The sequence below is a fragment of the Bos indicus genome, chromosome 7 (genome assembly GCF_029378745.1).
Source record: "Bos indicus isolate NIAB-ARS_2022 breed Sahiwal x Tharparkar chromosome 7, NIAB-ARS_B.indTharparkar_mat_pri_1.0, whole genome shotgun sequence".
Classification (NCBI taxonomy): Eukaryota; Metazoa; Chordata; class Mammalia; order Artiodactyla; family Bovidae; genus Bos; species Bos indicus.
Genome location: NC_091766.1, coordinates 45,632,146 through 45,659,992, shown reverse-complemented (window position 1 = coordinate 45,659,992; position 27,847 = coordinate 45,632,146). Strand labels below are relative to the sequence as shown.

The 27,847-nt window shown below is 38.1% G+C and overlaps 2 protein-coding genes across 7 annotated transcripts in view; one reads left to right on the top strand and one right to left on the bottom strand.

Annotated features, from left to right (window-relative positions):
- Positions 1 to 5,848: 5,848 nt before the first annotated feature.
- On the bottom strand, positions 5,849 to 19,547 carry UBE2B (ubiquitin conjugating enzyme E2 B). The gene is made up of 6 exons (XM_019964925.2): positions 19,383 to 19,547; positions 17,202 to 17,282; positions 15,339 to 15,364; positions 11,121 to 11,210; positions 8,681 to 8,769; positions 5,849 to 7,162 (listed from the first exon to the last, which is right to left on the bottom strand). Exons 1-6 carry the CDS (start codon positions 19,424 to 19,426, stop codon positions 7,034 to 7,036), a joined length of 459 nt encoding a protein of 152 aa, XP_019820484.2. The 5' UTR covers positions 19,427 to 19,547; the 3' UTR covers positions 5,849 to 7,033.
- A 168-nt stretch (positions 19,548 to 19,715) lies between these two features.
- The window catches only part of CDKL3 (cyclin dependent kinase like 3), a 49,083-nt gene continuing 40,951 nt past the window's right edge, over positions 19,716 to 27,847 (top strand). For 4 of the 6 annotated variants that reach the window (XR_011567679.1, XR_011567680.1, XM_070793587.1 and 1 more), the window contains exons 1-5: positions 19,716 to 20,046; positions 21,229 to 21,271; positions 21,900 to 22,423; positions 23,296 to 23,478; positions 26,889 to 27,083. Coding sequence is in view for 4 of the 6 variants with exons in the window: in XM_070793587.1 (XP_070649688.1) it covers positions 22,418 to 22,423; positions 23,296 to 23,478; positions 26,889 to 27,083 (384 nt within the window). In the remaining 2 variants the exon portion in view is untranslated. Of the gene's footprint in view, positions 21,272 to 21,899; positions 22,424 to 23,295; positions 23,479 to 26,888; positions 27,084 to 27,847 lie in introns of all 6 variants that reach the window. The other 2 variants (XM_070793590.1, XM_070793588.1) reach the window with 2 other exon arrangements.

Sequence of the window (27,847 nt, the reverse complement as noted above, 5' to 3'; positions counted from 1 at the left end):
GAGGAACCACCCATGGATTCAATCAACTGCAGATCATGTAGTACTGGAGGTCCTTGTTTATTGGTAACAATTTATGTGTAAGTGGACCTGTGCAGTTCAGACCTGTGTGTGGGTCATCTATACTAACAGTACACTTTAGGGTGCTCACTTAATAGTGATGCCGTTTCATGTTATCCAGAAATTGCTTTTTGAAACATTGCTCAGAGTCTGTGGCCCACCTGATCAATCCCTTTCTACCTGTGCACAGGCAAGGATTCCCTGTAAGCTTTTCCAGGATCCACTTAGATCTGTGGCTTACCTATTCTATGGGCACGGGGTGGAATCACATTAACTGTCACTGCCCATCCTCTGTTGCTCTGCTATCTGTAGTAAATGAGTCAATACACATTGTGGTATCTGATGTGAGATATATTACCGTGTTTCCCAGCTGTCCAGCTCTATCTAACGTCTCTGCCTGGGTACCCTTATGTCTGAAAGGAGACTGAAACCTCAGGGGTCTGAAAGTCACCTTGTCATCTAGCCCTGTCTCTCATTCTTGACTAGGTTAGGGAACCTTTCGGTTCTGTAGTAGTAAGAATAAACATAACCCTTAAGAGGCATGAATTTTAGAACTTAAAGGTTTGGGATCATATGGAAATAGCTTCCTTCAACAAACAAGTACATGCTAAAAAAAAAAACAAAAAACTGCCATCATGCATAGTATACACACACACTCCCTAAGAAACAGAACCTTACCTGGCTTGTTTGTCATTAAAATCAATAAATAGCCAAATAACCTATTTATTTAAATGAAAAGCAAGCCAAGCAAGTTCTGTTTCTTTCCCGAAGTTTACTCTGTCCCTTCAAAGTTAGGACTCCTGGGGCAAGGCACAGCAGTGTTTCACTGCCTTTCTCATTTTGGTTTGGAAGGCTTTTTCACACTGCCAGCAGTAGAGGCAGAGTTCTTCGCATGTGCTCCTACCTGAGATGGAGATGGGCCTGAAGCCTTGCTCATAGATAAGAGTTCCAGCTGAGGAGGTGGAGTAACAAGACTACATCACGTATACAGATTCCCTTGGAAATCAGACTAAAGTTGAGACTATTAAAAGCTCCCATTAGATGGAACTAATTCTTACCTGTTCTAGACCTTGGTACGTGAACCAGTTTTTTCCCCTTGACGTGCTGTCAGACAAGGGTGCTTCTTTAGAACATAACCCAGGCAGTCACAACCCAAGTCCTATCTTTTCCCAACCAAGTAAAAGTAGGTTAGCAAACCAAAAATATTCTTGAATAAGGCCCTTCAACCTGTGTCTCTGGGAGAAAGTTGCTGTTAGGAGCCTGAGACAGGTCTTGGTCCACCTGTGATTTAGTGAAGGGGCAATTAACAGTAAAGTCATCCTTGAACTGCACGGGCCTGGTGACTAAAGCCCTTGCTTTGCTGTCAATGCTAGCACCAAAATCTCATACTGCTAGGGCTGCATTTTTCTTTCCCTTTGACATTTTCATTAAGAATGTTTAATTATCCCTAGTAGTTGTGGACTGGTAGTAATTCCTTCCTCTTGAGTTCCTCGATGTTAGGATGATTCCTACTTTAATGTTTATTGGAGGATTCCATAGAAAAACTGTGTAAGTACCTGGCCCTTAGTGAGCTCCCACTGCTTCATTTCTGCCCTGCTTTTCCTTTGAGACCATGATGGGAAGATATGAAATGTTTCAACTAAAATTTACATTAAGATAAAAATAAACACCCATAATCACCCCTCCATGCCAGGCTTCATCCCCAAAGCTGCAGAAGGGTGGACCTAACATGCTACCTGGCACCCATTAGGTGCCAGCATTATCAGCAGACTTGTGACAGAACAAATGGCAGCAGGCACTGTACAGTACAGCACAAATTAAATACCGGGCAGAAGCAGGATGGGAGGAGAGGGGTTAGCATGTGGCCAGCCTTGGAATCCCTACATCTAGGGGTCTGGGGCCTGTAAAGGCTGAGGACATGTTCCTTTCTCCAGGAATGTGGCCTTTGCCCTAGTAGTGGCTGAAAGGCAGACGTCTTGCCCTAGAGTATCACACTGTAAATTGCCTAGATTCCTTATCACTCTTGGGTGTGAATTTTGGGCCTCAGACAACTGGAAAAATTTGGTCTTAGACCAACACCTACAGTCCTCACTTCCTCTTAAGCCAGCTGTTTTCAGCTGCTCAGGTGGTGAGAATGACTCATGCTTCCTTCTACCTTTGTGCTTACTGAATTCTTTTTTATGACAATGTTCTACTTTTGTAACAAAAAACAGCTGCTAATTAAAGTGTTCCCAGAGGATTCATGGACCCTGGAGGTTCACTGCTGTCCTGCTGGCCTTCTGCCCAGGCCTGTGCATGTACTGCCAGAGTTATCTGGAAAGCAGTTCCGAGTGTTAGCTCCACTCTATGGTACTTACATTATGGCTCACCCTGATACCTCAAACATAGTCTTGAGAGGGTGCCATGGTGATTGTGGTCTGTCCTCAAGCTCCCTTGTGCACAGCGCCCAGCCCCTGTCAAAGAACCAATCTGTAAAGGCTAACAAAAGCTAGAATGGAAACTTCTTCCTAACAGATGGTATCATCAACTCACCACCAGGCCCCAGGGCCACCCTCATATTTCTGACTTGCAAAAGGTTTCTTGTACCTAACCCCTGGGATTGTCTTCATTCTAAAGGCAGTTTTCCAGCTGATATTCCAGAGTCTCAACCTGAAATCACAGCCTTAAGTGCTCATGCAGGTAGTCACTACAATACAGCAAGGTCACTAATCTAGAGTTTTCTTTGGAGGCCACATTCTAAACCTTGAGGAAGATACGGGCTGAAGTCTCTGGATTCTTTCCTCTTCTCTGCCCAGGATGGTTATCCGAACAAGAAGCTTCCCGTTCTCTTTGTATTACCACCAACACAAAAACAGAAAATCTCCCAACTCAGGTTTTGTAGGATGACTTTACACAGAGGCTAGCCAAAGAGCTGCAAATCTCTCTGCACCTGCATTCTTCTGTCCTAGAGTGCCGCTAATCCAATTCAGCTGGTGGGCTGCAGTATTCTTGGCATAAGGCCTTCTTTGTAAACGGGAGAGAGCAAGAGGGGCTTCAGACAGGAAGCAGCATTAAGAAGTCTCCCTTAAGTGTGCTACGTTTGCACTTTGGCAGCGTTCAGCACACCACAGATGCTCTCCTGCCTTCTAGGAAGAATGACAACTAAAGTAGATCAGGCTGATGAGTGGATCCTTTCAGAGAGAGGCTCTGGTCTCCTCTAGACAAAATTCCTAACCCAGTGGTACATGAAAGATCCCAGTCTTGCAGGTAAGACTTTAGATCAGTTAAAATATCCTCCCAAAAGACTACAGAAGCATTACACTTGTAACCAAACCAAGACCATCACCATATAAAGACCTCTCTAGCTAAAAGGTTATTATTTCCTTTTACTCAGCAGAGAACACTATTTAGTCTTCCCAAACACACGATTCCAGAAGTCACTGGTAAACAAAAGCATCTTGTGGCCAAGCCTTAGCACTACGTCAATGGCAGAGCTCCTGACAGTCCATGCAGGCTTCTAACCTAAGTCTGAGTCCCCCATGTGCCAGAGAGGAAGCTTGGAGCCTTTCCTTCCAGAGCTCTTGATTTCAACCAGCTAATGTTGCTGAGCTAAGAAAGATTTGCAAAGGGTGCATCTCATTCAGCTTTTGGACCCAACTAAAAGAAAGCCCAGTCCAGGCTATGAACAGGAAACTCAAAACAGCACACACATCTGTGTATTTTTTCAAAGGACAGAGGAAAAAGTCAATTCTTTCAAACAAAATTTTGTTTCTAATATATCTTTGTGCTCTATATCATATACTAGAATAACAAGATAACTAAAATTTCCCCTTATCAGACAATAGCTTAACTAGATGGTAAATGAAGTGACAGAGCTACCGTCTTTGCACAAGGCCCCTGCCCTACGGATAGTTTCCTTTAACAGCTTTCCACCTAGTCACTTTTCTGTTTACATACACAATCCCCACATACCAGGTTCCTTTGGGACTCGGCAATGCTGAATGAAGCAGAAAGGAATTGTAATAACCACCACCAAAACCTAAACATTTTCTCTCTCTCAAAACCTGGAGGAATTGAGATCAAAATACCTCATACGTAACTTTTGAGCCCCAGGCTTCTCTTTTAAAAGAGTACTAATTCAATAAATTAAGACAGGTACCTTGTTTACTGGACGTAACAACAGACTATTAACTAAATAAGTCACCTTCAGTAACTTTCTTCACTACCTTCCACCGACATGAGAAAGAATCTTAGATCAGTCCCAAAAGTTATTCATATACATGGAATCTTTAAATTTTGGGGGGTGTATGTGACTGTGTCTGTACAGACTCGAGGATATTTCTACAAAGGGGGGAAAATTGGGGTCTTTAAGTCAAGTGCTTTCTATCAGAAACTAGATAGTGTTCCTATATTCAGACTTGTACATTTTTTAAAAATGGTGGAAAATGCTGTAAACCTCTTCACTGGATAGATACAACTCTATATACAAAACTCTTATGAATTTTCACAAGTTGGGATGAATATTTAAATTCAGTACAATTTTTAAAACTAAACTCAATCCCTTAATATTTCTTAAGGAATAGTAGTTACTGGCTAAAAGACCAGACTGCCTGGGTTCAGATGCCAGCTCTATCACATACTGGTTGGTTGGCCTTGAGAAAGTCACTTGATCTGTATCTAAGTTTTCTTATCTGTAATACAATAGTACCCACACCTCATAAGATTACTTGAGTTTGAAATGTGATCATATTAAAGTGCTTAGAATGGTGCCCTGCACAGACAGTACGTGTTAGAAGTATTGTTACAGAGGAATTACACATCACAAATGCACTTAAACATTAACATGAAATCCAACTTTGTACTAAAATGAATAAATCAGTTCTAGCCTCTTGCCATACCATACATTTATAAACTTTTATGTAGTAAATGATAAAAGTAAACATTCTTTGTATGATGTGACTTTGTAAACTGAAGTACATCTGGTATTCAACCAAATAAGCAATCTGTTTCAAGGCTGAAGAAAAAACCTGAGGAATTGAAAGATGGAACGTTCCTAAGAGTTTTCTCCAGTAGGATGGGGACTAGGTATGAGGTTACGCACATGTGTTGAATTTAGGAATTAGAGCTTATTAACCCTTTGTAAAGTAAGATATAATCTCCTTGTAACTATCTAGCAATACTTGAAATTTCTTATTTTTACTTTTTGGCTGTGCTTCATAGCATGTGGGACCTCAGTGACCTCACCAGAAACTGAACCTGCGCCCCCTGTACTGGGAGCACAGAATGAAACGGGAAAGAAAACAGGTTAAGGATGAAAATAGATTTTGAAGCATTATCCAAATAGCATTTAATATATTAAGAGGGGAGACTATCACAGCTACTGCATATTTAATCTAAGAGTCGGTCACTGGATTAAATGTCTAAAGAAACTATAATTTTAGAGCTGAATATAAAAGTATCACACATTTGATATGACGAAAAACTACCTTTAAATACAGCATCTTTTTTTGGGGGGGGGGGCCATAATTCCAGTGAGTGAACTCCCAATTGTATCAAAAGTTCCCTGAGATCATACACTTATCCCCAAATTTCCTAAGCATTAACTTTTAAAGGGAAACATCAGCACTTCTCCTTTCTAAGCTCTGCTTAATAGAAACTATAGAAATTGTCCTTCTAAGTCTTCCAGTAGAAAAGAAAATCCATCTTCTAATAGAAAAGATGCTGTTAGCTAACTAAGCTAGTATGAATGTGCAAGAAACTTTTGGGGTTAATGAAATAGCTGTTTTAACTACTAGAAAGACTACACAGGTGGTTCAACAGAATTTACTTGTATATTTTCCATTTTCTATACTATTTGAAGGCATAGGATAGCTTGGATTAAGCTTTCTACAAATACTGTGTTTTAAGTTTATCCAGTAAACTAAGATGCAGTACAGCTTTTATACAATTTAGGAGATTAAAAAAAAAAATCTCCACAAGAGAAAGCAACTCAACAGGCCCTGGTATTAAAACATTTTTCCAGAACAAACAGATAGGCAATTGCATTAAAAGGCAGTTTTCAAATATTTAAATTACACTAAGATTCCTTCCAAATATCTGCCTTGTTCAAACCAATGCAACAAATTCTTATATTGTTAATTGTAGGGCATGGATTTTTGTTTAACGTTGATCGTTTTACTTTCTTCATTATCAAAAATCTTGTAAAGTATTATCAAGCAGCAAAGTAAGTTGCATAAGCTCTCTGCTCAAGGTAGAGGTGCCAATACCCGATGGTGGAGGTGCAAATTGTGAAATCAAAGGGTGCAGTTTAACAGTAAGTAGTGCATGAAGAAACAGTAATAAGTGGCCTAAATACAGAGTTGGACAGAATCAAACCAGTTATAATTGCTCAACTAAAACTAATAAAGGTACATTCAAAATAAAGTTTGAGATTATAATTGGTATCTAGAATCAAATCTGAATTTCTTGATAAAATATAAATCTGTTCTTTTGAAATTGGAAATGAAACTATCAATTGATAGAGAGCTAGAGACTTATTAACCCCTCCTACTTAGATAAGGAAATAAGTGACAAAGTCTCTTGCACTGAAGTATGTATTTTAACAGCTTTACATGTAATATTCATATATAAAAAACTTTAAGTGCTTTTCTCCAATTTAAAAATCTAAAGAATTCAAAAATAAGGCATTCAATATTTGAAAAAAGTACAGATTTACAAAATGTGTATATTCTGTCATGAAAACTCCACACCAACATTATACACTTGGAAAAAAATACAAACAGGATATATTACAAATTTATGTAAGCAATAACTTAGTTCACACCATGCAATAAAAAGTACATTAATCAAGATACACAAGCTTTTGTAGGTTCTAAACTGAAGGACTTTTTTTCTGCAGAATCCTTAAAACCTGTGGCACTTAAAATTTGTTAGCCTTTCTACTGAGAGGTAAATTATACACAACAATGATGAAAAAGATTAACAGACCAGTTGTCTATTATGAATCATTCCAGCTTTGTTCAACAATGGCCGAAACTCTTTTCTCATATTCTCGTTTGTTTTCCTGATAAAGCTGTGCTGCCTGACTATTGGCTGGACTATTTGGATTCGGTTCATCCAGCAGAGACTAGAAGGAAAGACAAAAGAAAAAACACGTATGTAGAGTTATTTTTTATATTAACATGGTCAGATATGGAGCACAAAAGTGATAGAAAACAAATTACTTAAAGAAGAAAGAAATTAGTATGTCTCATGTATTTTCAGATCTAAACACAGTAAGAAGTTTCCTATTGCTACAAACTTCAGTTTTCAAAACAGATAGCTCTCAATTGCCTTAAGACCTCTAATTTCAAAGAAACTGGAAAAGAACAAATATTCTTCAGCATATTTGATTTGGTTAATATACAATGTCTACAAAATAGCTCAGCAACTAACATTTTCCAAAGTTAAACTCTATTATTGTGATAGGTTTGCAAATTCCTGGCAGTAAGTTGGGTAGTATACCTTATTTCCTTTAATCAACAAAACATATACACCTAGCAGCAAGGGAATATATTAATAACAGGAAGGCTGAAAATACTGTTTATGACTCAAATTAAAGCAGAAGTGTGACAGAAAAAACTTGAAGGCCACAAACCAAAATATCACATCTGCTCCTCTCAAATCCATGTAACTAAAATTTGACTCCACCCCAAACCTTCCTCCTGAACTGTCATTCAAGGTCAACTCTGAAATATTCTGCCAGAGTGCTTTGGTTGGAAGTTACATTACTTTCCTTTGAAATAGCCTTTCTTGGATGGGGCAAAATGATGCTTTTCTGCACTGCAGTTTCTTAAGGTCCCTATGTTTTTACTAAACAATTATCTTTCTCTCTCCCAAGATTTTTTCATCTTTCTCCATAACCTCTGGCTATGCTTTCTGCTGCTGCTGCTGCTAAGTCGCTTCAGTCGTGTTCGACTCTGTGCGACTCCATGACAGCAGCCCATCAGGCTCCACCGTCCCTGGGATTTTCCAGGCAAGAACACTGGAGCGAGTTGCCATTTCCTTCTCCAATGCATGAAAGTGAAAAGTGAAAGTGAAGTCGCTCAGTCGTGTCCAACCCTCAGCGACCCCATGGACTGCAGCCTACCAGGCTCCTCCATCCATGGGATTTTCCAGGCAAGAGTACTGGAGTGGGGTGCCATTGCCTTCTCCGGGCTATACTTTCTAGGCATGAATAATATTTGACTGGTGAGGGAATTTCCTGGTGGTCCAGTGGTTATGACTCTGCACTTGCACCACAGGGGGCACGAGTTCTGTCTTTGGTTGGGGAACTAAGACCCCAAGGCTGCAAGATGCAGCGAAAAATTAAAAAAAAAAAAAAGAACCCCCAAACCAAAGAAACAAAACAAAATCACTTGATCTGTCAGAACAATTTATACTTTAATTTTATCAGGAAAATGATCGTGGATTTGATCCAACATGATCACTAATGAGAAAGCAGATCAGTTGTATGAAAATCCTGAGGAATCTGTATGAGGTCTGCCACTGGTAACCTTAGCGTTGGGAAGGTCAGTTTGCTCACCTGGCCTTTAAACTGATCCTAAAAGAGTCAATTATATGCCACAGAATCTTGAAAAATTAAGATGCATTCTAACATGCTTACCTGAATTGATGTTAAGATAGAAGATACATCGTATGTTGGACTCCATCTATTCTGAAGGATATCTAAACATATGCTACCATCAGCATACACTGCAAAGACAACACTAAAATTGGTTACATGTTAACTTGGTCATATCTAATAATTAAACAGTAATTTTTTTTTTTTTACCACAAACAGAATGCTTGGTTCAGTCATAAGCCTTGAACATTGGTTAATAACTAAAACTTTCTGTCTCACAGGAAAATCAGTCTCAAACTAAGGACTGTTTACAACATATCTTTTGATGAGGAGGCTGAGTGACAGTTAAATTTTTTCAGCACATAACATATAACAAATCTGTTTAAATTCCACACTTCTAAATATTCCTAAATAAAGCTCTTGGCTGGGGGGCTAATTTTTTGAAATAGCAATTCTACTTTAAAAGTGCACATGCAAAGTTTTATTTACAGCATGTTCTCTATAATACTCTTTACAGAAGTGAAAACCTGGAAATGATTTGTGGTCCACAGTGAGGGGACTGGCTAAGTAACAGTACATTATTAATGGCACATACCAATACTGCTGCCAGAAATGATACACGTCTACCATATGTTAATTAACATAGAATGACATCCCTAATATATTACATTAGTAAGTTTCCAATTACTATTATAATTCCATTTCTTATAAAGAATCATTTACAAATACTTTAATTTGAAGTACAGGCAGTCACAGAAACATTTGTAAGACTCAATGCCAAAATGTAGATATCTGTAAATAGTAGGATTATGAAGGATCTTATTTACCTTCACTTGTACTTTGATTTGTTTTTCCAATAAGTATGCATTCCTCTCATAATAAAAATAAGAATCAAGTGATTACTATTTTAAAAGTTTAATATTTGAGAGTGGATTTTTCCCCTTCTTGAATTGGTTATGTGAGAATACAAACAATGAACATAAATTTTTATCCACTTGCCAGATTATGTATATGTACAATAAATTTACAAAAATAGAATCACTGTGTTGACAATGAATACGTGCATTTGAATGTTACTGATACTATCAAATTGTGGAAAGCTTCACAGAACAAGTCTGATCACTCTACATCAAAACAGGAGGAAGTGAGGCCTTTTTGGGGAGAGGAGGTAAATTACACTTAATACTGTCATTCTTCAGGACTCTATCCTTGGTCTTCTTCCATCTTATACCCTTTACACAACCTCTGGGGGCAACTTTATTCATGGCCTCAATTACTGTCTATGTGCTAGGTATTTCCAATTGTTAGCGTCAGACCAGATTTAACTCTCAGCTTTAAAAGCAGCATAGCCAACTGCATACTGTGTACTCCACAGAACATCAAACATAGCAAGTTCAAAGCAAAAATCATCACCTCTGTAAAACCCATAAAAATGCAAAATGATTTTAAAGTTTTGAAGTAGTAACTATTTTTGAGAAGTAATACAAAAGTAAATTAGAAACCGAACATCCATCAACTGATAAACCAAATGTAGTCTATTCATACAATGGATTATAACTCAGCAATAAAATGAAGTACAGTACGTGTTACGAGATGAACCTGAAAACTATGGCAGCTGAAAGAAATCAATTACAAAGGATCACATACATTATATGACACATATATGACTCCATTTATATGTAATGTCCAGAATAAGCAAACCTACATAGAGAAAATAAACCAGTGGTTGCCTATGGCTGGGAGGCAAGGGGATAGGGATGGGGAGGGACTGCTAACAGGAATGGGATTTTTTTGGGAGAGTGATAAAAATGTTCTAAAATTGATTATGGTGATGACTGTACAACTCAGTCAAGGTACTAAAAACCACTGAATTGTACAACTTAAATGGGTGAATAGCAAGTATATGAATCTTTTAATAATAAAGATTAAAAAAAAAAAAGTAAACCAGGAAGTTAACTAAATGAAGTTTTCCACTCATAGTGGGAAAAAAGGGAAACCATGCTATCAATATGGAGGGTTAACAAAAATAACCAAAGGACCTCCCTGGTGATCCAGTGGTTGAGACTCCACCCTCCCTATGCAGGGGGCACAGGTTCCATCCCTGGTTAGGGAACTAAGATCTGACACGCCACACGATCAGCCAAAAAAAAAAGAAAAAGGATATTTCCTTAATTTTACATATAACATGATCTCAATTTTGAACATTTGTTTGTAGTTTTACAGCTAAACTTTAAGCTACAAATTCTTTTTAGTATCTTTCACATTCTGACAAATAAATAGATATTAGATCAGAAGTTAATAAAACTTCCCTCAAATCAGGAACCTTGGTAAGATTCCAGACTAAAAAAGTATGGTTAATACTGACATGGAAGCAACATTGAGAGGTGGGCCCTAATAATGAAAAGCATAGGCAACAGCTAAAAGGATGAAACAACTCTTTCTTCCTCCTATCATTTGCAAAAGCTAATAAAATGCTACTTACCATTTGGATGAAACATTTTGGATAAAAACCTAACAGTTGGCGGCTTATTTGGATATTCTTCAGAAAATTCTATTACTAGTTTAAAAGTACCTAGATAGAAAACAAACCAAAATAATTACAGTAATGACAAGCATAACTTTTCTATCTTGTCACCAATTAATTCCCAACCCCATGCTGGCTTTTGCACAACCACACAAAAATTAATGTTAATTTTGGTTTAGCATATAAAACATACTAAATATATTTCTATTTATGTATTGATAATATACAACACTGGCAAGCATTTGGGGGTACAAGCACTTAACATATACTACTGGTAAGAACATTAACTGTCATATTTTTGGCAGGCAATTTTGCCCTAGTTACCAAACTTTTAAATGCACATTTGAGTAACTACAGTTAATTTACCATAACTTAGAAGGAGGTGCCAAATGATTTTGAGAGGAGCTATATGACAAAGGACTCAGACTGGAGGGTATGACCACTAATGTGAAAAAGTCTTTTTCTGTTCCCAACATTTAAGTCAAGAATCAGTTAAGCATTAGTGTAACTGTCTACTGTTGGTTATAAACCAATATGATACATTTTGGTCAGCCTAAATCATTATTTGCTGGTCAAGAGACAGGCATTAAAAAAAAAATTATGTATTTGTAACAAAGTCAATCTGTTCAGTGTACAAAGAACTCTCAACTCAAATTACAAATCTATTTAAGCAGACACAGCCACCATTAATATATAGTTTTATGTTTGTCATTCTGGACTCCTTTTGTGTTTATACACTATCCAGAGATGTTTCACTTTGAGGAAATATACCTGAAGGCTCCATAGGCGCTCCAATTACCCACTGTGGGCTTACTCAGTAAGTTGAAGCCTATTCCTAATGAAGTCAATAAAAGTTTAAACCATTCAAGATGTCTCCACAAGCTTCTCTCCTTATTTATCAATTCAATTAAAAAAAAAAAAAAACACACTTTCTCAACCTAAATTCTAAACTCATGACTTCAGTCTACCAAGATCAAAGACATGTATTTAGTAAAATATTTAACACTATTTTCATTGCTCATATATTCAATATATAACCTCTACCTCTTTAAATTTTTTGTTGTTTGGAAATTTGGGATTAGGGAGGCCAAAGATACAAACAAAATCAAAGGTGATATTTAACTCACGTTCTGATATATTAAGAGGTTCTATGAAATGTATAGTTCATTAGCAAAGAGAGCCTTATAACCTAATATATTTTTAATACCTAATGTTATATATATTTTACACTTACTTTTAATTTTCCTTCATTACAAAATGTACAATGTAAACATTTCATGTAAACACAAATAAAAAACAGCTTTAAGCTTGCTTTCTTCATATTTATGGGATCTCTGGACCCCTTTATACTCTTACTCCCAATCACACCAAGCTTCGAATGTGAAGTCACTGAACATGAAGATGGGAAGAGATGCATGCAACAGCACACCATTTTATGGCATTTCCACCAAAAATTAATTAAAAAAAAAATTCCCCTAATTTTTAAACAATCCATTCTCATAATTGGTATAAACTGTCTCCAGCACACCTTGTGCTATCACTATTGATATCTGTTGTATTAGAAATGATTACTCAAAGAAATCTTAAAATACTTAACAACTATAAATTCATTACACATTAACCTAAGTAACATTTAATGAAAATAACTATATTTCCTCCACCAAGTTAGTGAGAAGTGTAGCACTGTTTATCTGCAAATCTCTTTAATGATTAGCTTAACAGAAAACAGCTGCATTCTCTCAGCTGCCTCTGCATTCAATCTGTTGCAACATGCTGTTCTGGTTGAGATACATGAAGAAAATCAGGCCTCTTCCATATATGTAAAGGAAAAAGGAAGGAGTATTTTCGTAGCCTTTTCAGATAAAGGTAGATATTCTTTTTTGATATTACATAGAAGAAATGGTAAAGTTTTTAAAGATTAGCTACAACATAAAATTTGAAGCCATATAAACTTTTTGCATCATTTATATTAATGACTAATGCACAATTGCATGTATCTTTTATCCATCCATAATTTCCTAACACAATGGCCATTTGGAAAATACCAGTTCACTGAGTTATCTAAATCATCTAAATGTTGCCATATTTCATTTGATATGTATCTATATACACCAGGGCTTCCCTCATAGCTCAGTCAGTCAAGAATCTGCCTGCAATGCAGGAGACCTAGGTTTAATTCCTGGGTCGGGAAGATCCCTTGGAGAAGGAAATGGCAACCCACTCCAGTATTCTTGCTTGGAGAACACCAAGGACAGAGGAGCCTGGCAGGCTACAGTACATGGGGTCACAAGAGTCGGACATGACTTAGTGACTAGAGAGAAAGATATACACCATCAAAAACAAAGTCACAACCGTAATACCATCTACTAATCTCATCAGAGAAAAAAGTATTGGGAAACCATAATTTTATCAGCAGCAACAAATCCTGTCAGTCACTTTCCTCAACTTAATTTAAAATCTTCCCTGGTGGCTCCGATAGTAAAGAATCTGCCTGCAATGTGGGATACCCAGGTTTGATCCCTGGAAAAGGGAATGGCTATCCATTCCAGTTTTCTTGCCTAGAGAATTCCATGGACAGAGGAGCCTGGCGAGCCATAGTCCATGGAGTCACCAAGAGTCAGACATGACTGAGCAACTAACACTTTCACTAAGAATATGGCAACCAAATACATACTCAAATCTAAATAACCAAAGTTTGCCAGTCATTCTTTCAAGTAAAAATGTTCCATGAAAAAAGCAGTAATTCAAGTTGTAACTCAAACAACCGCAGAAACTGCTTTCCCTCCAACCATCAAACTGGTATGCAAGAGAAGTGCTGTATGCATACTTCCAACTTCATCAAGCAGAATATCAGAAAGCAGCATACTCAATGGTCAGAATTTAGCAATATTAGTAATTCCCACTTTTTCATCAAAACATTTTAAAGTGAAACTGACATCTTGTATTAAAAAAATGCAAAAAATACGACTCCAAGCACAGTTTGGTGCCACTGTCTTGGTATGTGCCAAGGCACTAAATTGCTTAGGGCCAGTTTTAGTCACTAATGCTTTTGTACCATCAGTGCTATGCTAATACAACATAAAAGGTAGGAAAAGAAAAGCCTTACTATTGCTATGAAGACAGTTTTGATCACAGGAAACCCCTGAAAAGGTCTCAGGAAACTTAAAGAGCTTGTGGACCACCCTTGAGAATCCTTGGTACAGAGTAAAAAGCAGAACCCCTTGAGTACCTTTCTTCAACTCCTTACCCCTCCCCCACCATCTAGAGGTAACCACTGATAGCAGTATGGTATACAAGCCTTTAAACACACACACACACACACAGGCATGTATGCTAGTCAGTAAAACTGCGGTATTGTAACATACATTCTACAACTTTTTTGTCTCCTCAGACATACAATCAGATCTACCTTATTCTTTAATAGGTACATAATACTCTACAGTCTAGATATTTAATAATTTGCTTAACCATTTCTCCTACTAAACATTCAGGTTTTCTCCTTAAAAATACTTCTGCAATCATTATTTGTGTAAATAACCTTGATGGGTTAATTCTGGAGCCACTGTGATAAACTAAGACAAATCTATTTAACACATTTTAAAAATTCATGCTGTATTAGGGAAAACTTTAAGTATCTGGTTAAAATCAATTTAATAAGTTCAACTCTAAGTACACATTAGAACAAGTTTTCCATTTTTCTGGCTCTTGGTTAAATACTGAATTTAAGATGCAAAAGATTCTGTAGAATGCTAACTATTTACAGGTGTCAAAAGATAGCTGTTAAGTCAATCTACTGGCAGTTACACACAATTAAGAGCACTGATCAACATATATAAAGTTAAAAATGCATGATAAATACTCCTCTGATGTTTACCTCAGGGACACCTTTAGCATGCTATGAGGTCATTTAAATTTAAAACTATTCTCAATGTAGACCCCACCACGTAGGCCTAGAGTTCAAGAGCCAATACAAAAGTAACAGAAGAACTAGCAATGAAGGTGATCAAGCTGACATGGGAAGAAAGTTCTTTGTAAACTATAAATTCTCAGTAGCATTATTTAGTTTTAATCCGATCTATTAATAGAAAATAGCCTTAACTAGATAGATTGGTGTTATAATTTTCTACTAAAAAGAAGCTTCTTAACACTATAGAAAACATATTGAGAATGACTTACCATCTTCAAAGGGTGTCCCTTCTGGTCTGAAAACAAGAAGATTTATGATTAAAAAAAGTTTTTCTTTCTGCTTTTTCCTGATTTTCAAAGAGTGGAGAGGATAAACTCAAACAAGAGAAAGAGGAGCTCATTCCGATAATTGGTGGATTATTTATTGTTAATATCACCTTAGCCCTGGATTTGTATTTATATACACATAAAAGGGGTTTCCTTGGTGGCTCAGACAGTAAAGAATCTGCCTGCAATGCGGGAGACCCAGGTTGGATACCTGGGTTGGGAAGAGTCCCTGGAGAAGGGAATGGCTAACCACTCCAGTATCCTTGCCTGGAGAATTCCATGGACAGCGGAGCCTGGCGGGCTATAGACTATGGGGTCACAAAGAGTCAGACACAACTGAGCAACTAACAACAACAAACGCAAGACATAAATGGTAACTTTCATTTTCCAAGTTTTCCTTTTAGAATGGTTTCACAAAAAACAAAAGAAACTTGTCATAAATTTAGCACAGAAAAAATTCAGTTCATAAATATCAATCCTTTTGTAAATATATTAACAGAAAAATTCCTATTTTCAATATGTATCAATGAAATGGAAGTCAATACCCTTTAGTTTAAGATAATTATGATACCAAAGTATCCTGCTTTTCAAAAGAGAAATAGCTCTTTGTTCAACCCAACTAAATTTATCTGATGTCACCAAGAATGCCAGTTTCTTTTGTCCACGTCTTTTCATTGTACCATATCCCTATCTCATCTTTCCTAAGCAGCAACCTGAAGTTTACTTTAAAAATTTTTTTTTTAAGTTTGTTTTTTTAATTGCTTTACAAAGCTGGGTTGGTAAGGTTTAATTATTATTTGCAAGGTACATTCAAGATCTCAAAGAAGCATGCTACCGGCCTGATTTAATACGACTTTACTTTCGAAGGGTGAACTACACTCATTTTCCCCACTAATTTTTAATGTAGACTCTTAAAATGGAGTCAATGGCAATTCAGAATTCTGTTTACAGAAGTGTTCCTTTTAAGTTTTAGTGCAAAACCCTAGTATAAAAAGAGCAACAAGAGATTTCCCTGGAGGTCCAGAAGTCAAGAATCCACTTGTCAACGCAGGAGACACAGGTTCGATCCCTGGTCTGGGACGGTCCCACAAGTAGAGGAGCAACTAAGCCCACGGACCACAGCTACTGAACCCGTGCCCTCTAGGGCCCTCATGCCACAACTACTGAGCCCGTGTGCTGCGACTACCGAGCTTGAAGGCCTCGCTCTGCAACAAGAGAAGCCACTGCAATGAGAAGTCAGGGCACTGTAACTAGAGATAGTCCACACACAGCAAAAAATAATAAAGAAAATTAAATTTTTTTAAAGAGTGAAAGAAAATAAAATCCAGCTCAGGAAAACCAAAGAAAGAGCATGAAGAAATAATGCTCTTATGCAAATAAGCCTACATGCAATATATACTATATGTAAAATATAAGACTGCACCTTGAAAGGCTCCATTCAGTTATTTCACATTAAGCTGTGAAACACTTTTTATTTAAATTCTTACTATGGTGGAAGTTATCAATATTTTTGGTTCCTACTCTTTTTACAGTTCTAGTAGAATGCATACTAAGCATTTGCTTGGCACATTTTGTACAAACTAACTTATCATTCTCCTGTAGTCTCAAATGATATTTTTATCAAATAAAACCCATTGATTATAAAATCAAATTTTATATGACTGCCAAAAGTCTTTATCAGAATTTTTTTTAATCTTACAGTTTCTGTAAGATTCCTCATCCCTCAGTTTCCTTTCCTAGCTGTTATACATTCAATTTTCTTAAAAGAATCACCTTACCTACCATTTGTTATTTCTTTCAACTCACCCAAATATAACTGCATTCCACTGCATGATGTTGTTTTCAGATGGTGCGCCACTGACACCCACAGGTGGGTCCTCTTGCAATCTAGAAATCCAGAATAGAAATTTTAAAACTTGAACATTAAGGCCACTAAGAAGGCCAATCAAACATCTTTGAACCATCTACTTTGAGAAACAAACTAAATCCATTTTCTTGCTGTGCTGAGCTGGAATAAACCATACCACTTTAAATGGCTTGGGAGTCATCCCTCTTCAAATATCACCAAGGTTAAGATATCTGTTCAAGAACTACTTTAAACAATAACAACAAAGGAAAAACCTCAAGTGCAAAAAAACACTATTTACTCAACCATCAACTTTGCTACTGTAAACTCTCAAAGGCTGTGTGAGTCCTAACCAAAGCTACTTGGGCAACACGGCCACCAAAAAAACTCTCCCCCAAACAAAATATAAAGACCCCAGCTCAGTGTAAACATTAAATGACTGAAAAACACTTGCATCCAGTTTAATCAGCAAACTAGTTTGGGGGAGTAGAACTACTTTATTCCATTTGCTTTAGTTAGCAGTAGCTTTTAGAGTAAGCAAAGCTCTGGCTAGGTTTTCCCTCAGTCCCTATTTTAAAAGCTCTGCACCAATACTGCATTTTATCTCTCAGATCATGCGCCCATATACAGAGCTATCTTCCAACACCTGTCACAAATTCTTGCAAACGAAGACCCTTGGAAAACTACCGAAGGTGCCAAGCACACAACTCAGAATTAAGCAGAGAACTGCAATGAAAAACCAGGGTACCAAAGGCCAGGAATCTTGAAATTTTATTATTGGAATTTCACTCATGGTTTCAAGCTGTAGAAACCGAGTTTTGCACCAAAAGGAGTATCTCCTTTTAAAACTGTCATCTCGGGGAAAAAAAAAAGTAAACGCGACACTAAATATATATATATATACACACACACATATATACACACACAAATACACCGTCATGTGGTATGATTCTTGGAATTAGCCCCCCCAAAATGGCTTTTAGTCAACCTCAAGCAATACAAGCCATGACGAAGAGAACCCTTGGAAGATACGCTGCGTGTGACATCGCCCACCAAAGATAAAGGCTAAGTTACCAATACACTCAAGGCCAAACTGGGCAAAGCCCGAAACAATGGCCTCCAAGTGCTTCATTTAAAGGTTTACAATGAAGTTGAGAGGTTACTTCCTGATAAGCCAATCCAAGTTTTTACACTGCATTTTTTCTCTTAAGCAGGGCAGGTCTCCCTAGAACACCACCTAAAAATGAGCATGGGAGCGTAACGCTAAGTTTTCTTGGTTATTTTCTTCTCCGTACCTGTAAGCATTCAAAGTAAAACAACTGGGGGGAAAAAAGTCACTTCCTCATCATCAACCCTAACATCTAACAAAACCCTATTTTACAAAGGAGGCTCAGGGAGTATCAGGTTAGCGCCAGCCTCCAGGAAGGCATTTTTCCAGACTTTGGAGGCTATAGATAGGTCTTTATACACTAGGCTACAGAGCTGAGTTCCAGAAAGCATTGGCAGCCGGGTTTGCCAGCCCGAGTCCCAGCCCTCTAAGCCAGTTCTCAAGGTCCTTTCAGGCGGGCGGGGGGGGAGGGGGGGGGAAGAGTCGGGTTTCGGAGGATGGGTTAACAACCTCCGGCCCTCGCGCATCAGACCCCACCCTCACTGCAGAAAGAATGGGGAGGGAGGCGGGGGTTGGCCCCAACCCTGGCAGTCGGAGAAGACTGCAAGGCCATCGAACAAAGCTGATTGGTGTAGCTAGCGGTGGAAAGGCTTCTGCAAGGGCTCGCTCTTAGGGCAGAGAGAAGAGGCACCGCAGGGTGCAGAGGCGAAGGATGAGATTTGAAAGCTAGGGCGAGGTATCAGGCAACTGGCCGCAGTGGGCAGCAAGGAATCGTAGGACAGACCATAGCCATCTTTTTACTTTTTTGTGGGGGTAGGGTGGTGGTGAGGAAGTATCAAAATTTCTTACGTAGGACAAGTGAACAACCAAGGAGAAGAGAGTGCTAAAACGGGGCTAGAACTGGGCTACCGTCTGTCCCCCTGGGCCCACAGCAGCCCTCTTAGGGTCAAGAGGGGAAGGTGTCCCGGATCCCCACCCTAGCCCCGTAGCTTTGGGGAGGAGTCGTCATTCAGGCGAAAATGAAGGCGCTTACCGCTTGAAATCCCGCATAAGCCTCCTCCGGGCCGGGGTCGACATGCTCCCCAGCAGCCCCGCGGTCAGTCTGAAAGAAAAGAGTCCCGCGCAGCCCCCCCACCCCCCGGCGCGGCGGCCGAATCACTGTGGGTCACCGCCGCCGCCGAGGTTGCACAAACAACCCTGCAATGACGTCTCCCTCCGCCGCCTCCAGATCCCTCCGCCCTCCGCCGGTACCATGCAGTGAGGGGTGGGGGAGAAGGGAACGGGACGTAGGAGAGCTAGTTATGGGAGCCCTTCAGCAGGGACCTTATCCCTTTTGTCTCCTTGAACGAATCGACCAATTATTGTTCCCTATGCTCAGACTGGAGGTTGTGATTAAGAAGGACCGAAACTGAAACACCAACCCGTCTCCCCCTCTTTCACTAGTTTAGGCTCAGCCGGGTGGGGAGAGAGGGACACATCCGGGGCCAGAGATTTCAGGGAAAGGAGGTAGGATGACGTAAGATCACGTGACCGCCGGCGGCGTTGTCAACAATCCACCTCCGAGGGGGAGGGGACGAAGTATCTAGAACCACGTGTCCCTATGACGCCATTAGGACCGATCACGTGAGAGCGTCGCCTGGATTTAACTTTCGGCCAAGTCTTTCAGCCCGGTAGTTAAATTTACAGGCTGAGGGCTGGTATGCACTTTTATGTTTTTTCTCCATTTTGTTCTACGAACAGCTATTGATGAGATTGTGTCGGAAGCAGTAGTTTGTTTTGCTTCTTAAATCTCTAAAGCCCCAAATAATTTGGATTTAAAACTCCCCTCTGGTTGGCTCAATGGCTTATCAAATCTGGCACCTGAGGAAAAGTGAAGGGATGTCCGTTTTCCTCAGCTGAATGCTGAGGCCCATACAAAGCGAAATCCCCTGAAATGCTTCCTTAGGGCCACCAGATATTACAGTATGAACATTGCGGGGTTTCCAGGGTTGGCAATGCTGGGCAGAGATGAAAGAACGATGTGCAGATTGTTTAATGTTTGTTTACAATCCCCACAGGATTGTAAACGGAATTTTGTTTTTCCTTTATGAGTCTGCTCTTATTTGAGGCTTTGTGTCAGAGTCCTTGGATTTGTCTACAGTGGGGTACCGTTGTATTTGTCAAGAAATGCGCGGGTTTGATCATAGTGTGTATAAAGAGAGTGTAGATGACTGGTTGTCAAACCTAAAAGTTTGACTCACATGTGGGGGAGAGATCATGCAGACGTGAATAGGGGTTGTGTATCTAGCCTGAGTAACTTATTTCAGATTTTCAACACTAGTAAGTTAATGGCCTGAAATGTCCCCCACCGGGGCTCGGAGATATTGGCCGTTGGAGTTCTGACATTATTTCTAGTCATTGAGTTCCCTTCCTCTATCACCTCCAATTCTGTTCTTAAAGACGTTTTCGGGCTGAATCCTGAGCTCTTTAAGTCCATTTGGGTGATTCCTCAACCCAAGTTGTTACAGGAAGACAGAATTAGGAATATGGCGTTGGGCATACTTTCATTGAACTAGAAAAGGTTAATTTCCCCTACTTTTCTGGTACCTCTCTTTCTTCAATCTCTGAATTCTTTCTCTTGCTTTTATTAACTGCCTTGGTGATCAAGTTAGCCAGATCTAATACTTGATAGATACCCACTGACAAATGTAATTCTGTAAGTCAAAAAGTGATTTTCTTATTTTCATTTTTTTGCCTTCCTGCCATAGCAATTCTTAGCCTCCCTATAGCTAAGGATGGAGACATACTGTTAGGGTTACCTATAGTGAAATGCTAAATTAAAAAAAAAAAATCTGTCATGTCATTTGTTTAGCAATTATAATTGTTTTGGAAATCTACAGGTCATGGTTTTCCAGAATGAAGTAATGCTTTCGATCAAACCAAGTAAGTTTCATTAAAGTCTGAGAGCTTTATTGTATAAGCAAGAATCATACGTTGTCCTGGTTACCAACCCTGTCATAACCTAGTTGTAGAAAGGATAGTTTTAAGGCTATAATTTTATAGTATAGACTCAGTTGCTCTAGATTGTGAGCTCACTGAGAGCAGGGACTGATTCATGCTTTGATCTTTGACAACATAATAAGTCAACAACAAATATTTAATAAGTGTGCTTTACAAGTCTGAGTTCAGTATAAGATTTACTATAATATTCATAGAAAATATAACATAGTTGAATAACTTTTCAAAAGGAAAGACAATTTTGAATATTTTTATCGTGATAAGCAAAAACCATGACCACCTTTCTTTCCCCTCCGTGTCTCAATATAAGCTGTCGCAACATAGAAACACTTAGGAATGTTTTAAAATACCAATTTCTTTATCCTAACTCATTTAAATCAGGATCTCTGGGGGTGGGGCCTTTTAACTAGCTCTCTAGGTGTGATTTTAATGTGCATGTTGGGGTAAGACCAACTGGACTAGAATTTATTGGATAATAATGACACTTTCTCTTATTCATAAGCAAAGTGAGATCTGGCCTCTTACGCTTTTCTTCTTCTTTTTTTTTTAACAGGAAAATGAAAGCCATAACGAAAACAGCACTGCCTGGGCACTTCCAGTGATATTCCTTTTATTCATTGGAGGCTGTCACTCGATCCGAACCCCATGTCTAGTTCTTAGGCAATTAAGATTTCGGGAGGTGGGGTGCCTTATATGTCACTCTATTTTGTGGTGGAGCCCTTTGAATTATTTGTTTTTCCAAAGAGGGCCTTTTACGAGTTTTGACGTGTAGAAAGGGAATTTTTATAAAAGAGGATTACTATGAGTTCAAGAAAAAAATTTTAAGCATATAAGAGGTGTTCAAGAAATGTTCTTATGAATCGTCTTATCCCTGTTTTAAGGATGAATGTCGACAGCTGAGCTCAAACACAGATTATGTAACATTAAGATAACTAGGTAACTTAGAAAACTATAATTTTACAAGACTTCCTTGGAAGTCTCGTTTTACAAGAAGTCTCAACCTGTGACACCAAGCATCCTTTTAGGATCCAGCACAAGCAGCAAGTGTTCTCGGGCTTACGGGCGTCTAAGATGCAGGTCGGATAAACTTCCACCCCGGTTCCCCTTCCCTAGAGGATTTGCAGTCTCTCGAGCTTTTGCCAAAATATGATCCTCCCCTGTCGCGGCTCAGAACCAACCTTATGTAGTGGCCCCAGTTTGATCGACAGCTGCTCGTATTACCGACCTCCACCCGCAGGGAAGTTTCCAGTTAGCCCCCACAGGAACTTGTGTCCGCGCGTTCCCATTTTCCCTTCCAGGTCGGGCCTGGCCGGTTTTCCGGTCTTGCGCAGTAGACCCCAAGCTAGTGACCTGCTGCACCGTTGCTATGGTAGTAGGCAATGGGGAGCTAGCAAGCCAGGTAGGGTGGAAGTCGCTGCGACTGCACTGAGCCAGGCTGGCAGGATCACAGAATGGGCTGAGGCAGCGGTGGCTGCCCGGACGAGGTCGACGGTGGGGAAAGGGGCGCGGCACTGGTCTGGGACCCTAAGACTCCTGGTTTGAGGAGCGGGCGGGACCAAGGTTTTCTTGGGTCCCGGGGCCTGATCTGTTGGTGACTGCAGCTTTGCGGAAAACTTAGATTTGATGGGGCTTGACGAGACGTGTGGGGACCCTACCCATGATGAATAGGTGACATGTAGTGAGAGCATCTTAAATCTTGGTGGGAATGATGGAGACAGTAGGAAGTTCCCCTAAGTTCTGGTGGTGGCCGAAGCCACATAAGGACACCTTGCTGCCGAACTGGCAGAATTCCCAGAGACAAACAGGACTCGTGGAAAAGATTCCTAGTTTACCCTTTTCTGTAATTTAAAGTATTAGTTTATTGTGATATTGCATTATCCACCTTGAATAAATAAAGGTATGAATGTTTAATCTTCTCCCCCCCCACCCCATCCTTTCTTTCCATAAAGAAAAAACCGGGCTTCAAAATGGAGATGTATGAAACCCTTGGAAAAGTGGGAGAGGGAAGTTATGGAACAGTCATGAAGTGTAAACATAAGGATACTGGGCAGATAGTGGCCATTAAGATATTTTATGAAAAACCAGAAAAGTCTGTCAACAAAATTGCAATGAGGGAAATAAAGTTTCTAAAGGTTTGCTTCTTTTACCTTAATTGCTCTCCGTAAGTCAAAAAAGAGATTGTTATGAAATAAAAACTTATATAACAAATACTTGAGTTAACATAGGTATTTGGAATAGAAAAACAAGGGTGATAGCTTACCTTATTGTGTACAGTGATACTAGATAAAAGTGCTTGTGTATAATGTAACAGAGACTGCCAAATGTGAAAGAATTATTCGATTATTTAGTTTGATAACACTTAATAAAAATTTCTGTGTTTGTGCCAGATGTTTTGACTATAATGAGGTAAGAGACAGTACCTGCTCTTCAGAACTTTTATTATTTAATCAGAAAGACAAGAGGGCATATAAAAATAACAGTGAATTTTAAGTGATTCACAATAAAAGCCAGTGATTAACACAAAGTCCTACTAGATAGGGAAGATTTCTTGGAGAAGATGGAACTTGAATTGGGCTTTAAAGGGTACGTAGGATTTAAGAAAGAGGAAGAGACTACTGTTTCCCAGGTTAGGGGAACAGCTTAAGCTCAGAGAGCCTAAAGCAAGACAAAGGACAAAGAGCAGAGCAGAGTGAACAAAGAGCATTTGCCTGTAGAGTTTCTTATACAGAAGTGGAAAGCAGTGAGATTAGAGAAGTAAATTGGAGGTAGGTTTTAAAGTCTTTTAGGCTGAGAAATCAAAACTTGATTTTTCTGAGAGATTTTGAATTCAGAGTAAAGAAATGGTTAATATTAATCTAGCATTATTTTTTAGAATAGATTGGAGGACTGAGAAATTAAAAATAGGGAGATGTGTTGTGGCCTTAATTCAAGAATCCTGTTAAATGTGAGGGACCATGCTAGAATGCAACAATTGAATGGAAAGTAGTAATATATTACTAAAGAAGACATGAAAGTGTAGAAGGCAACAAAGAGGAGGAATCAAAGGTATCTTTGAGGTTCCGTGATTGCTACTATTGATGGAAATATCAGAGACTCAAAAGAGACATGGTTTGGGAACTAGTTCAGTTTTAGAAATGTTGAATTCAAGGTGACAGGAAATCAGTAAAGATGACCAGTAGGCTTTTAGACATGGGGAACAATATGAGGAGAGATCAGGGGACAAGGTAGAATTTCACGTAGGTATGATAGGTCCACCCAAGGGAAAGACTTAAAGAAGTGTAAAGAAAGGAGCATTAACATTCCTAGGGGATTGGGTACAAAACTAGTGATTTAAAAAAAAAAAAAAAAATATATATATATATATATATACATACACATATGTATTTTGTTTATTGGGATTTAGATGCTTTAAGGTTCATAGTCTAGATATTTTATACGTGATGAAAAAAACAGCTTCTCGTTCATTTTTATCTGATACAAAAGTAATATTCTCTTCTTGCTTTGTAAGTCTGTATTAGATATGATGGATCAATTTGCTTTCTAAATAGAAGAAATATATTAGGCATCTGTGGATTGTTGGAACTGCTCTATATCTAGACAATGAAAAGGGAAGTTAAAGTCAGTAGAGATGTTATGATTTTGTCAGAGATACATGTCCTTATCCAGATGACCTAAAACATAATAATACTGGAAGGCAACTTTGTGCACCATAAGTGAAATCTGATTAGGAGACCTTTTCCCAGGCAATATCTTTTGCTCTTTTTTTTTTAGCTTTGTTGCATTTAAGCAGATTTTTTTTTCCTTCTTGATTGTTTTGTAAAAATAACTGATATGTGGCAAGAACACAGAGATGAATTTGACAATTTACTATTATAACTATTCAAGCTATTTTGAGATACCCTAACTTTTTTTCCCATTGGTTTATTTCTTGTAGAATTTTTAGTTTAATCAAATCTAATTCCACAAGAGACATTTCTTGGATTAGTTAACATTCTTAGTCTAAAAACAACTGCCATAATGACTTAATTAGAACTAAATTTTTATCTGCTAGAATTTCATTAAATAAGTTAGAGTAATTAGTGGGAATATCTGTAGAAAAGTTTTCCATTTACAAAAGAAAACAAAAATAACCTGAAAAAGGACAGTGGAGTATTTCTGGGGGTTTCAAGGTTTATCTGAGGAAGTCACTGATCCCTTATCCCTAGATGCTGCTGCTGCTGCTAAGTCGCTTCAGTCATGTCCGACTCTGTGCGACCCCATAGACAGCAGCCCACCAGGCTCCTCTGTCCACGGGATTCTCTAGGCAAGAATAGTGGAATGGGTTGCCATTTCCTTCTCCAGTACCCCTGGATGGATGTTCCTTAATGCTTATTAACTTGTACTCACTCTTCTCTGCTTTAGCCTTTAAAATTACAACTGGACAAGAAAACATTAATTTTCCATAGTTGAAGGATTATATTGTAGTATCCAAAGGCAGTCTTTTTTTTTTCGCTACTACCAGCATGTTGCTATAGCACTCTGGTACCCCACCAACCAAGGAAATTGGAGCAAAAATAGGAAAGGAATCTGGCATTATATTTTGGCATGTTTTTCTGTTAGTCATGTTTTGAGGACTTTAGTTTGTATATTAATACAGATAACTAGAAAAATTGATATTGTGCCATTGGAATAAAGGCAAACGTTTTTCATACAAGTTAACTTTTTGATGAATCCAACATTGAAAATATACCCCTTAATTTTTAACCAAATGAATAAATATTTTTGGTAATTGAAATTACAGTCAATTTGAAAATTGATTGTAATTAAGTCAGTGTGTTAAAAAATAGAATAAGCAGCATAAAATGTTAAACCTCTTTTAGTTTTCTAAGCTGATATATTCCATTATTGACATTTTGAAATTATCTTCAGTGAGTGCTTACCAATGTAAAAACATGTTTCATTGCTTAATAGAATCTTACAATGAGCTAAAATGTACCCACAGATAATTGTATATTTATATAAATTTCCTATGGATATACATTGGTATTTCACATATCTGAAAAGTTTCTAGATATTTTTATATCTTTTTGTTACAGTGTGATGAATTTATAACCTCCACCTGGAACTTACATTTTACTCTTTAGCATTCAGGACCAAACAGCAATTAATTTCTATAAATTCGGATTACATGCTCAGTGGCACTGGAATTCATGCTCATTTGAAATCATAAGGACCTTTTAATCACAGCCAATTTAAAGGATAGGACAATATCTCTTAGCAGAATACAAAGTTACATTTCAGCATGTTAACTCTGAATTATTTTAGTAAGCAACCAAATGTCAACTTAAAGTAAAGCAATATATCTCCCTTTGTTCTATATATATTAACTATGAAATAAATAAACATTTAAAAAAATAGGAATGTAAGTAAATCAACAAATTTTTATTGAAATGCATGGTGCAAAAGAAACAGAATTTTCCTCTTTTTAAAATTATATGAGTCTTATATGTACAAATTATGGTGCATGAGATACTTATTAAAAATCCATTTCTTTTGTTGATAGCAATTTCGTCATGAAAACCTGGTCAATCTGATTGAAGTTTTTAGACAGAAAAAGAAAATTCATTTGGTGTTTGAATTTATTGACCACACAGTTTTAGATGAGTTACAACATTATTGTCACGGATTAGAGAGTAAACGACTTAGAAAATACCTCTTCCAGATTCTTCGAGCAATTGAATATCTTCACAATAATAATGTAAGTGCTTCAAAGTAACCCAAACTATAGGAAAACCATGAATTGTAAGTGCCTTTTAAACATTGTTCTGTTTTTATGAAAGTTGTTAAAATTATTTTTCTGTACAATATCAACATTGTGAAAATGGAAAGAAGGTTGGGGGAATTACTACCTTATAATTCAGTCACAGAACCAAAAAACATATTGAACACACAATAATTGTAAGTATAAAGCAGACCAACTCTGAGATGCTAAGGAGGTATAGAAAAATCAGCAGTCAACTCTGGTGTCTTTTATTAGTGAAAATATATTAAGACATCGAAAGTCAAGCCAGCCCAGATGATGGGAGGTCTGGAAGTAGGAATTGGAAACTAAGCCAGGGGAATGGCAAGAGAATGTGGATGCCTTTAGGGAAAAAAAGGAGAGAAAGTGGCTGAGGAGTAAAGAGCCTTGTCTTTTAAATCAAGAAAGGAAAGAAGATCAACTGTTTTGATTTTTAGTGTTGCCTTTTAACATTGTTTAGTTACTGTTTATTTCAGCAGGTTTTTATGGACATACTTTGTTCCCAACATGAACTCTACTTTCTGTAAAGTTAGACATAGTAAGTGATATTAGGCATAACATCTATATAGCCTAAGCTTTTTCAGATACCTTAATTTCTAATAGTCTGTCTCAGTGCATCTCCTGTTGCAACTTTGTTGTAATGGCATCTAGGACTCAGATTGTAATTTCCTTGCCCAAATGGATTCCTTGCCCAAAGGGGAGGCAGTATAATGTAATATTTA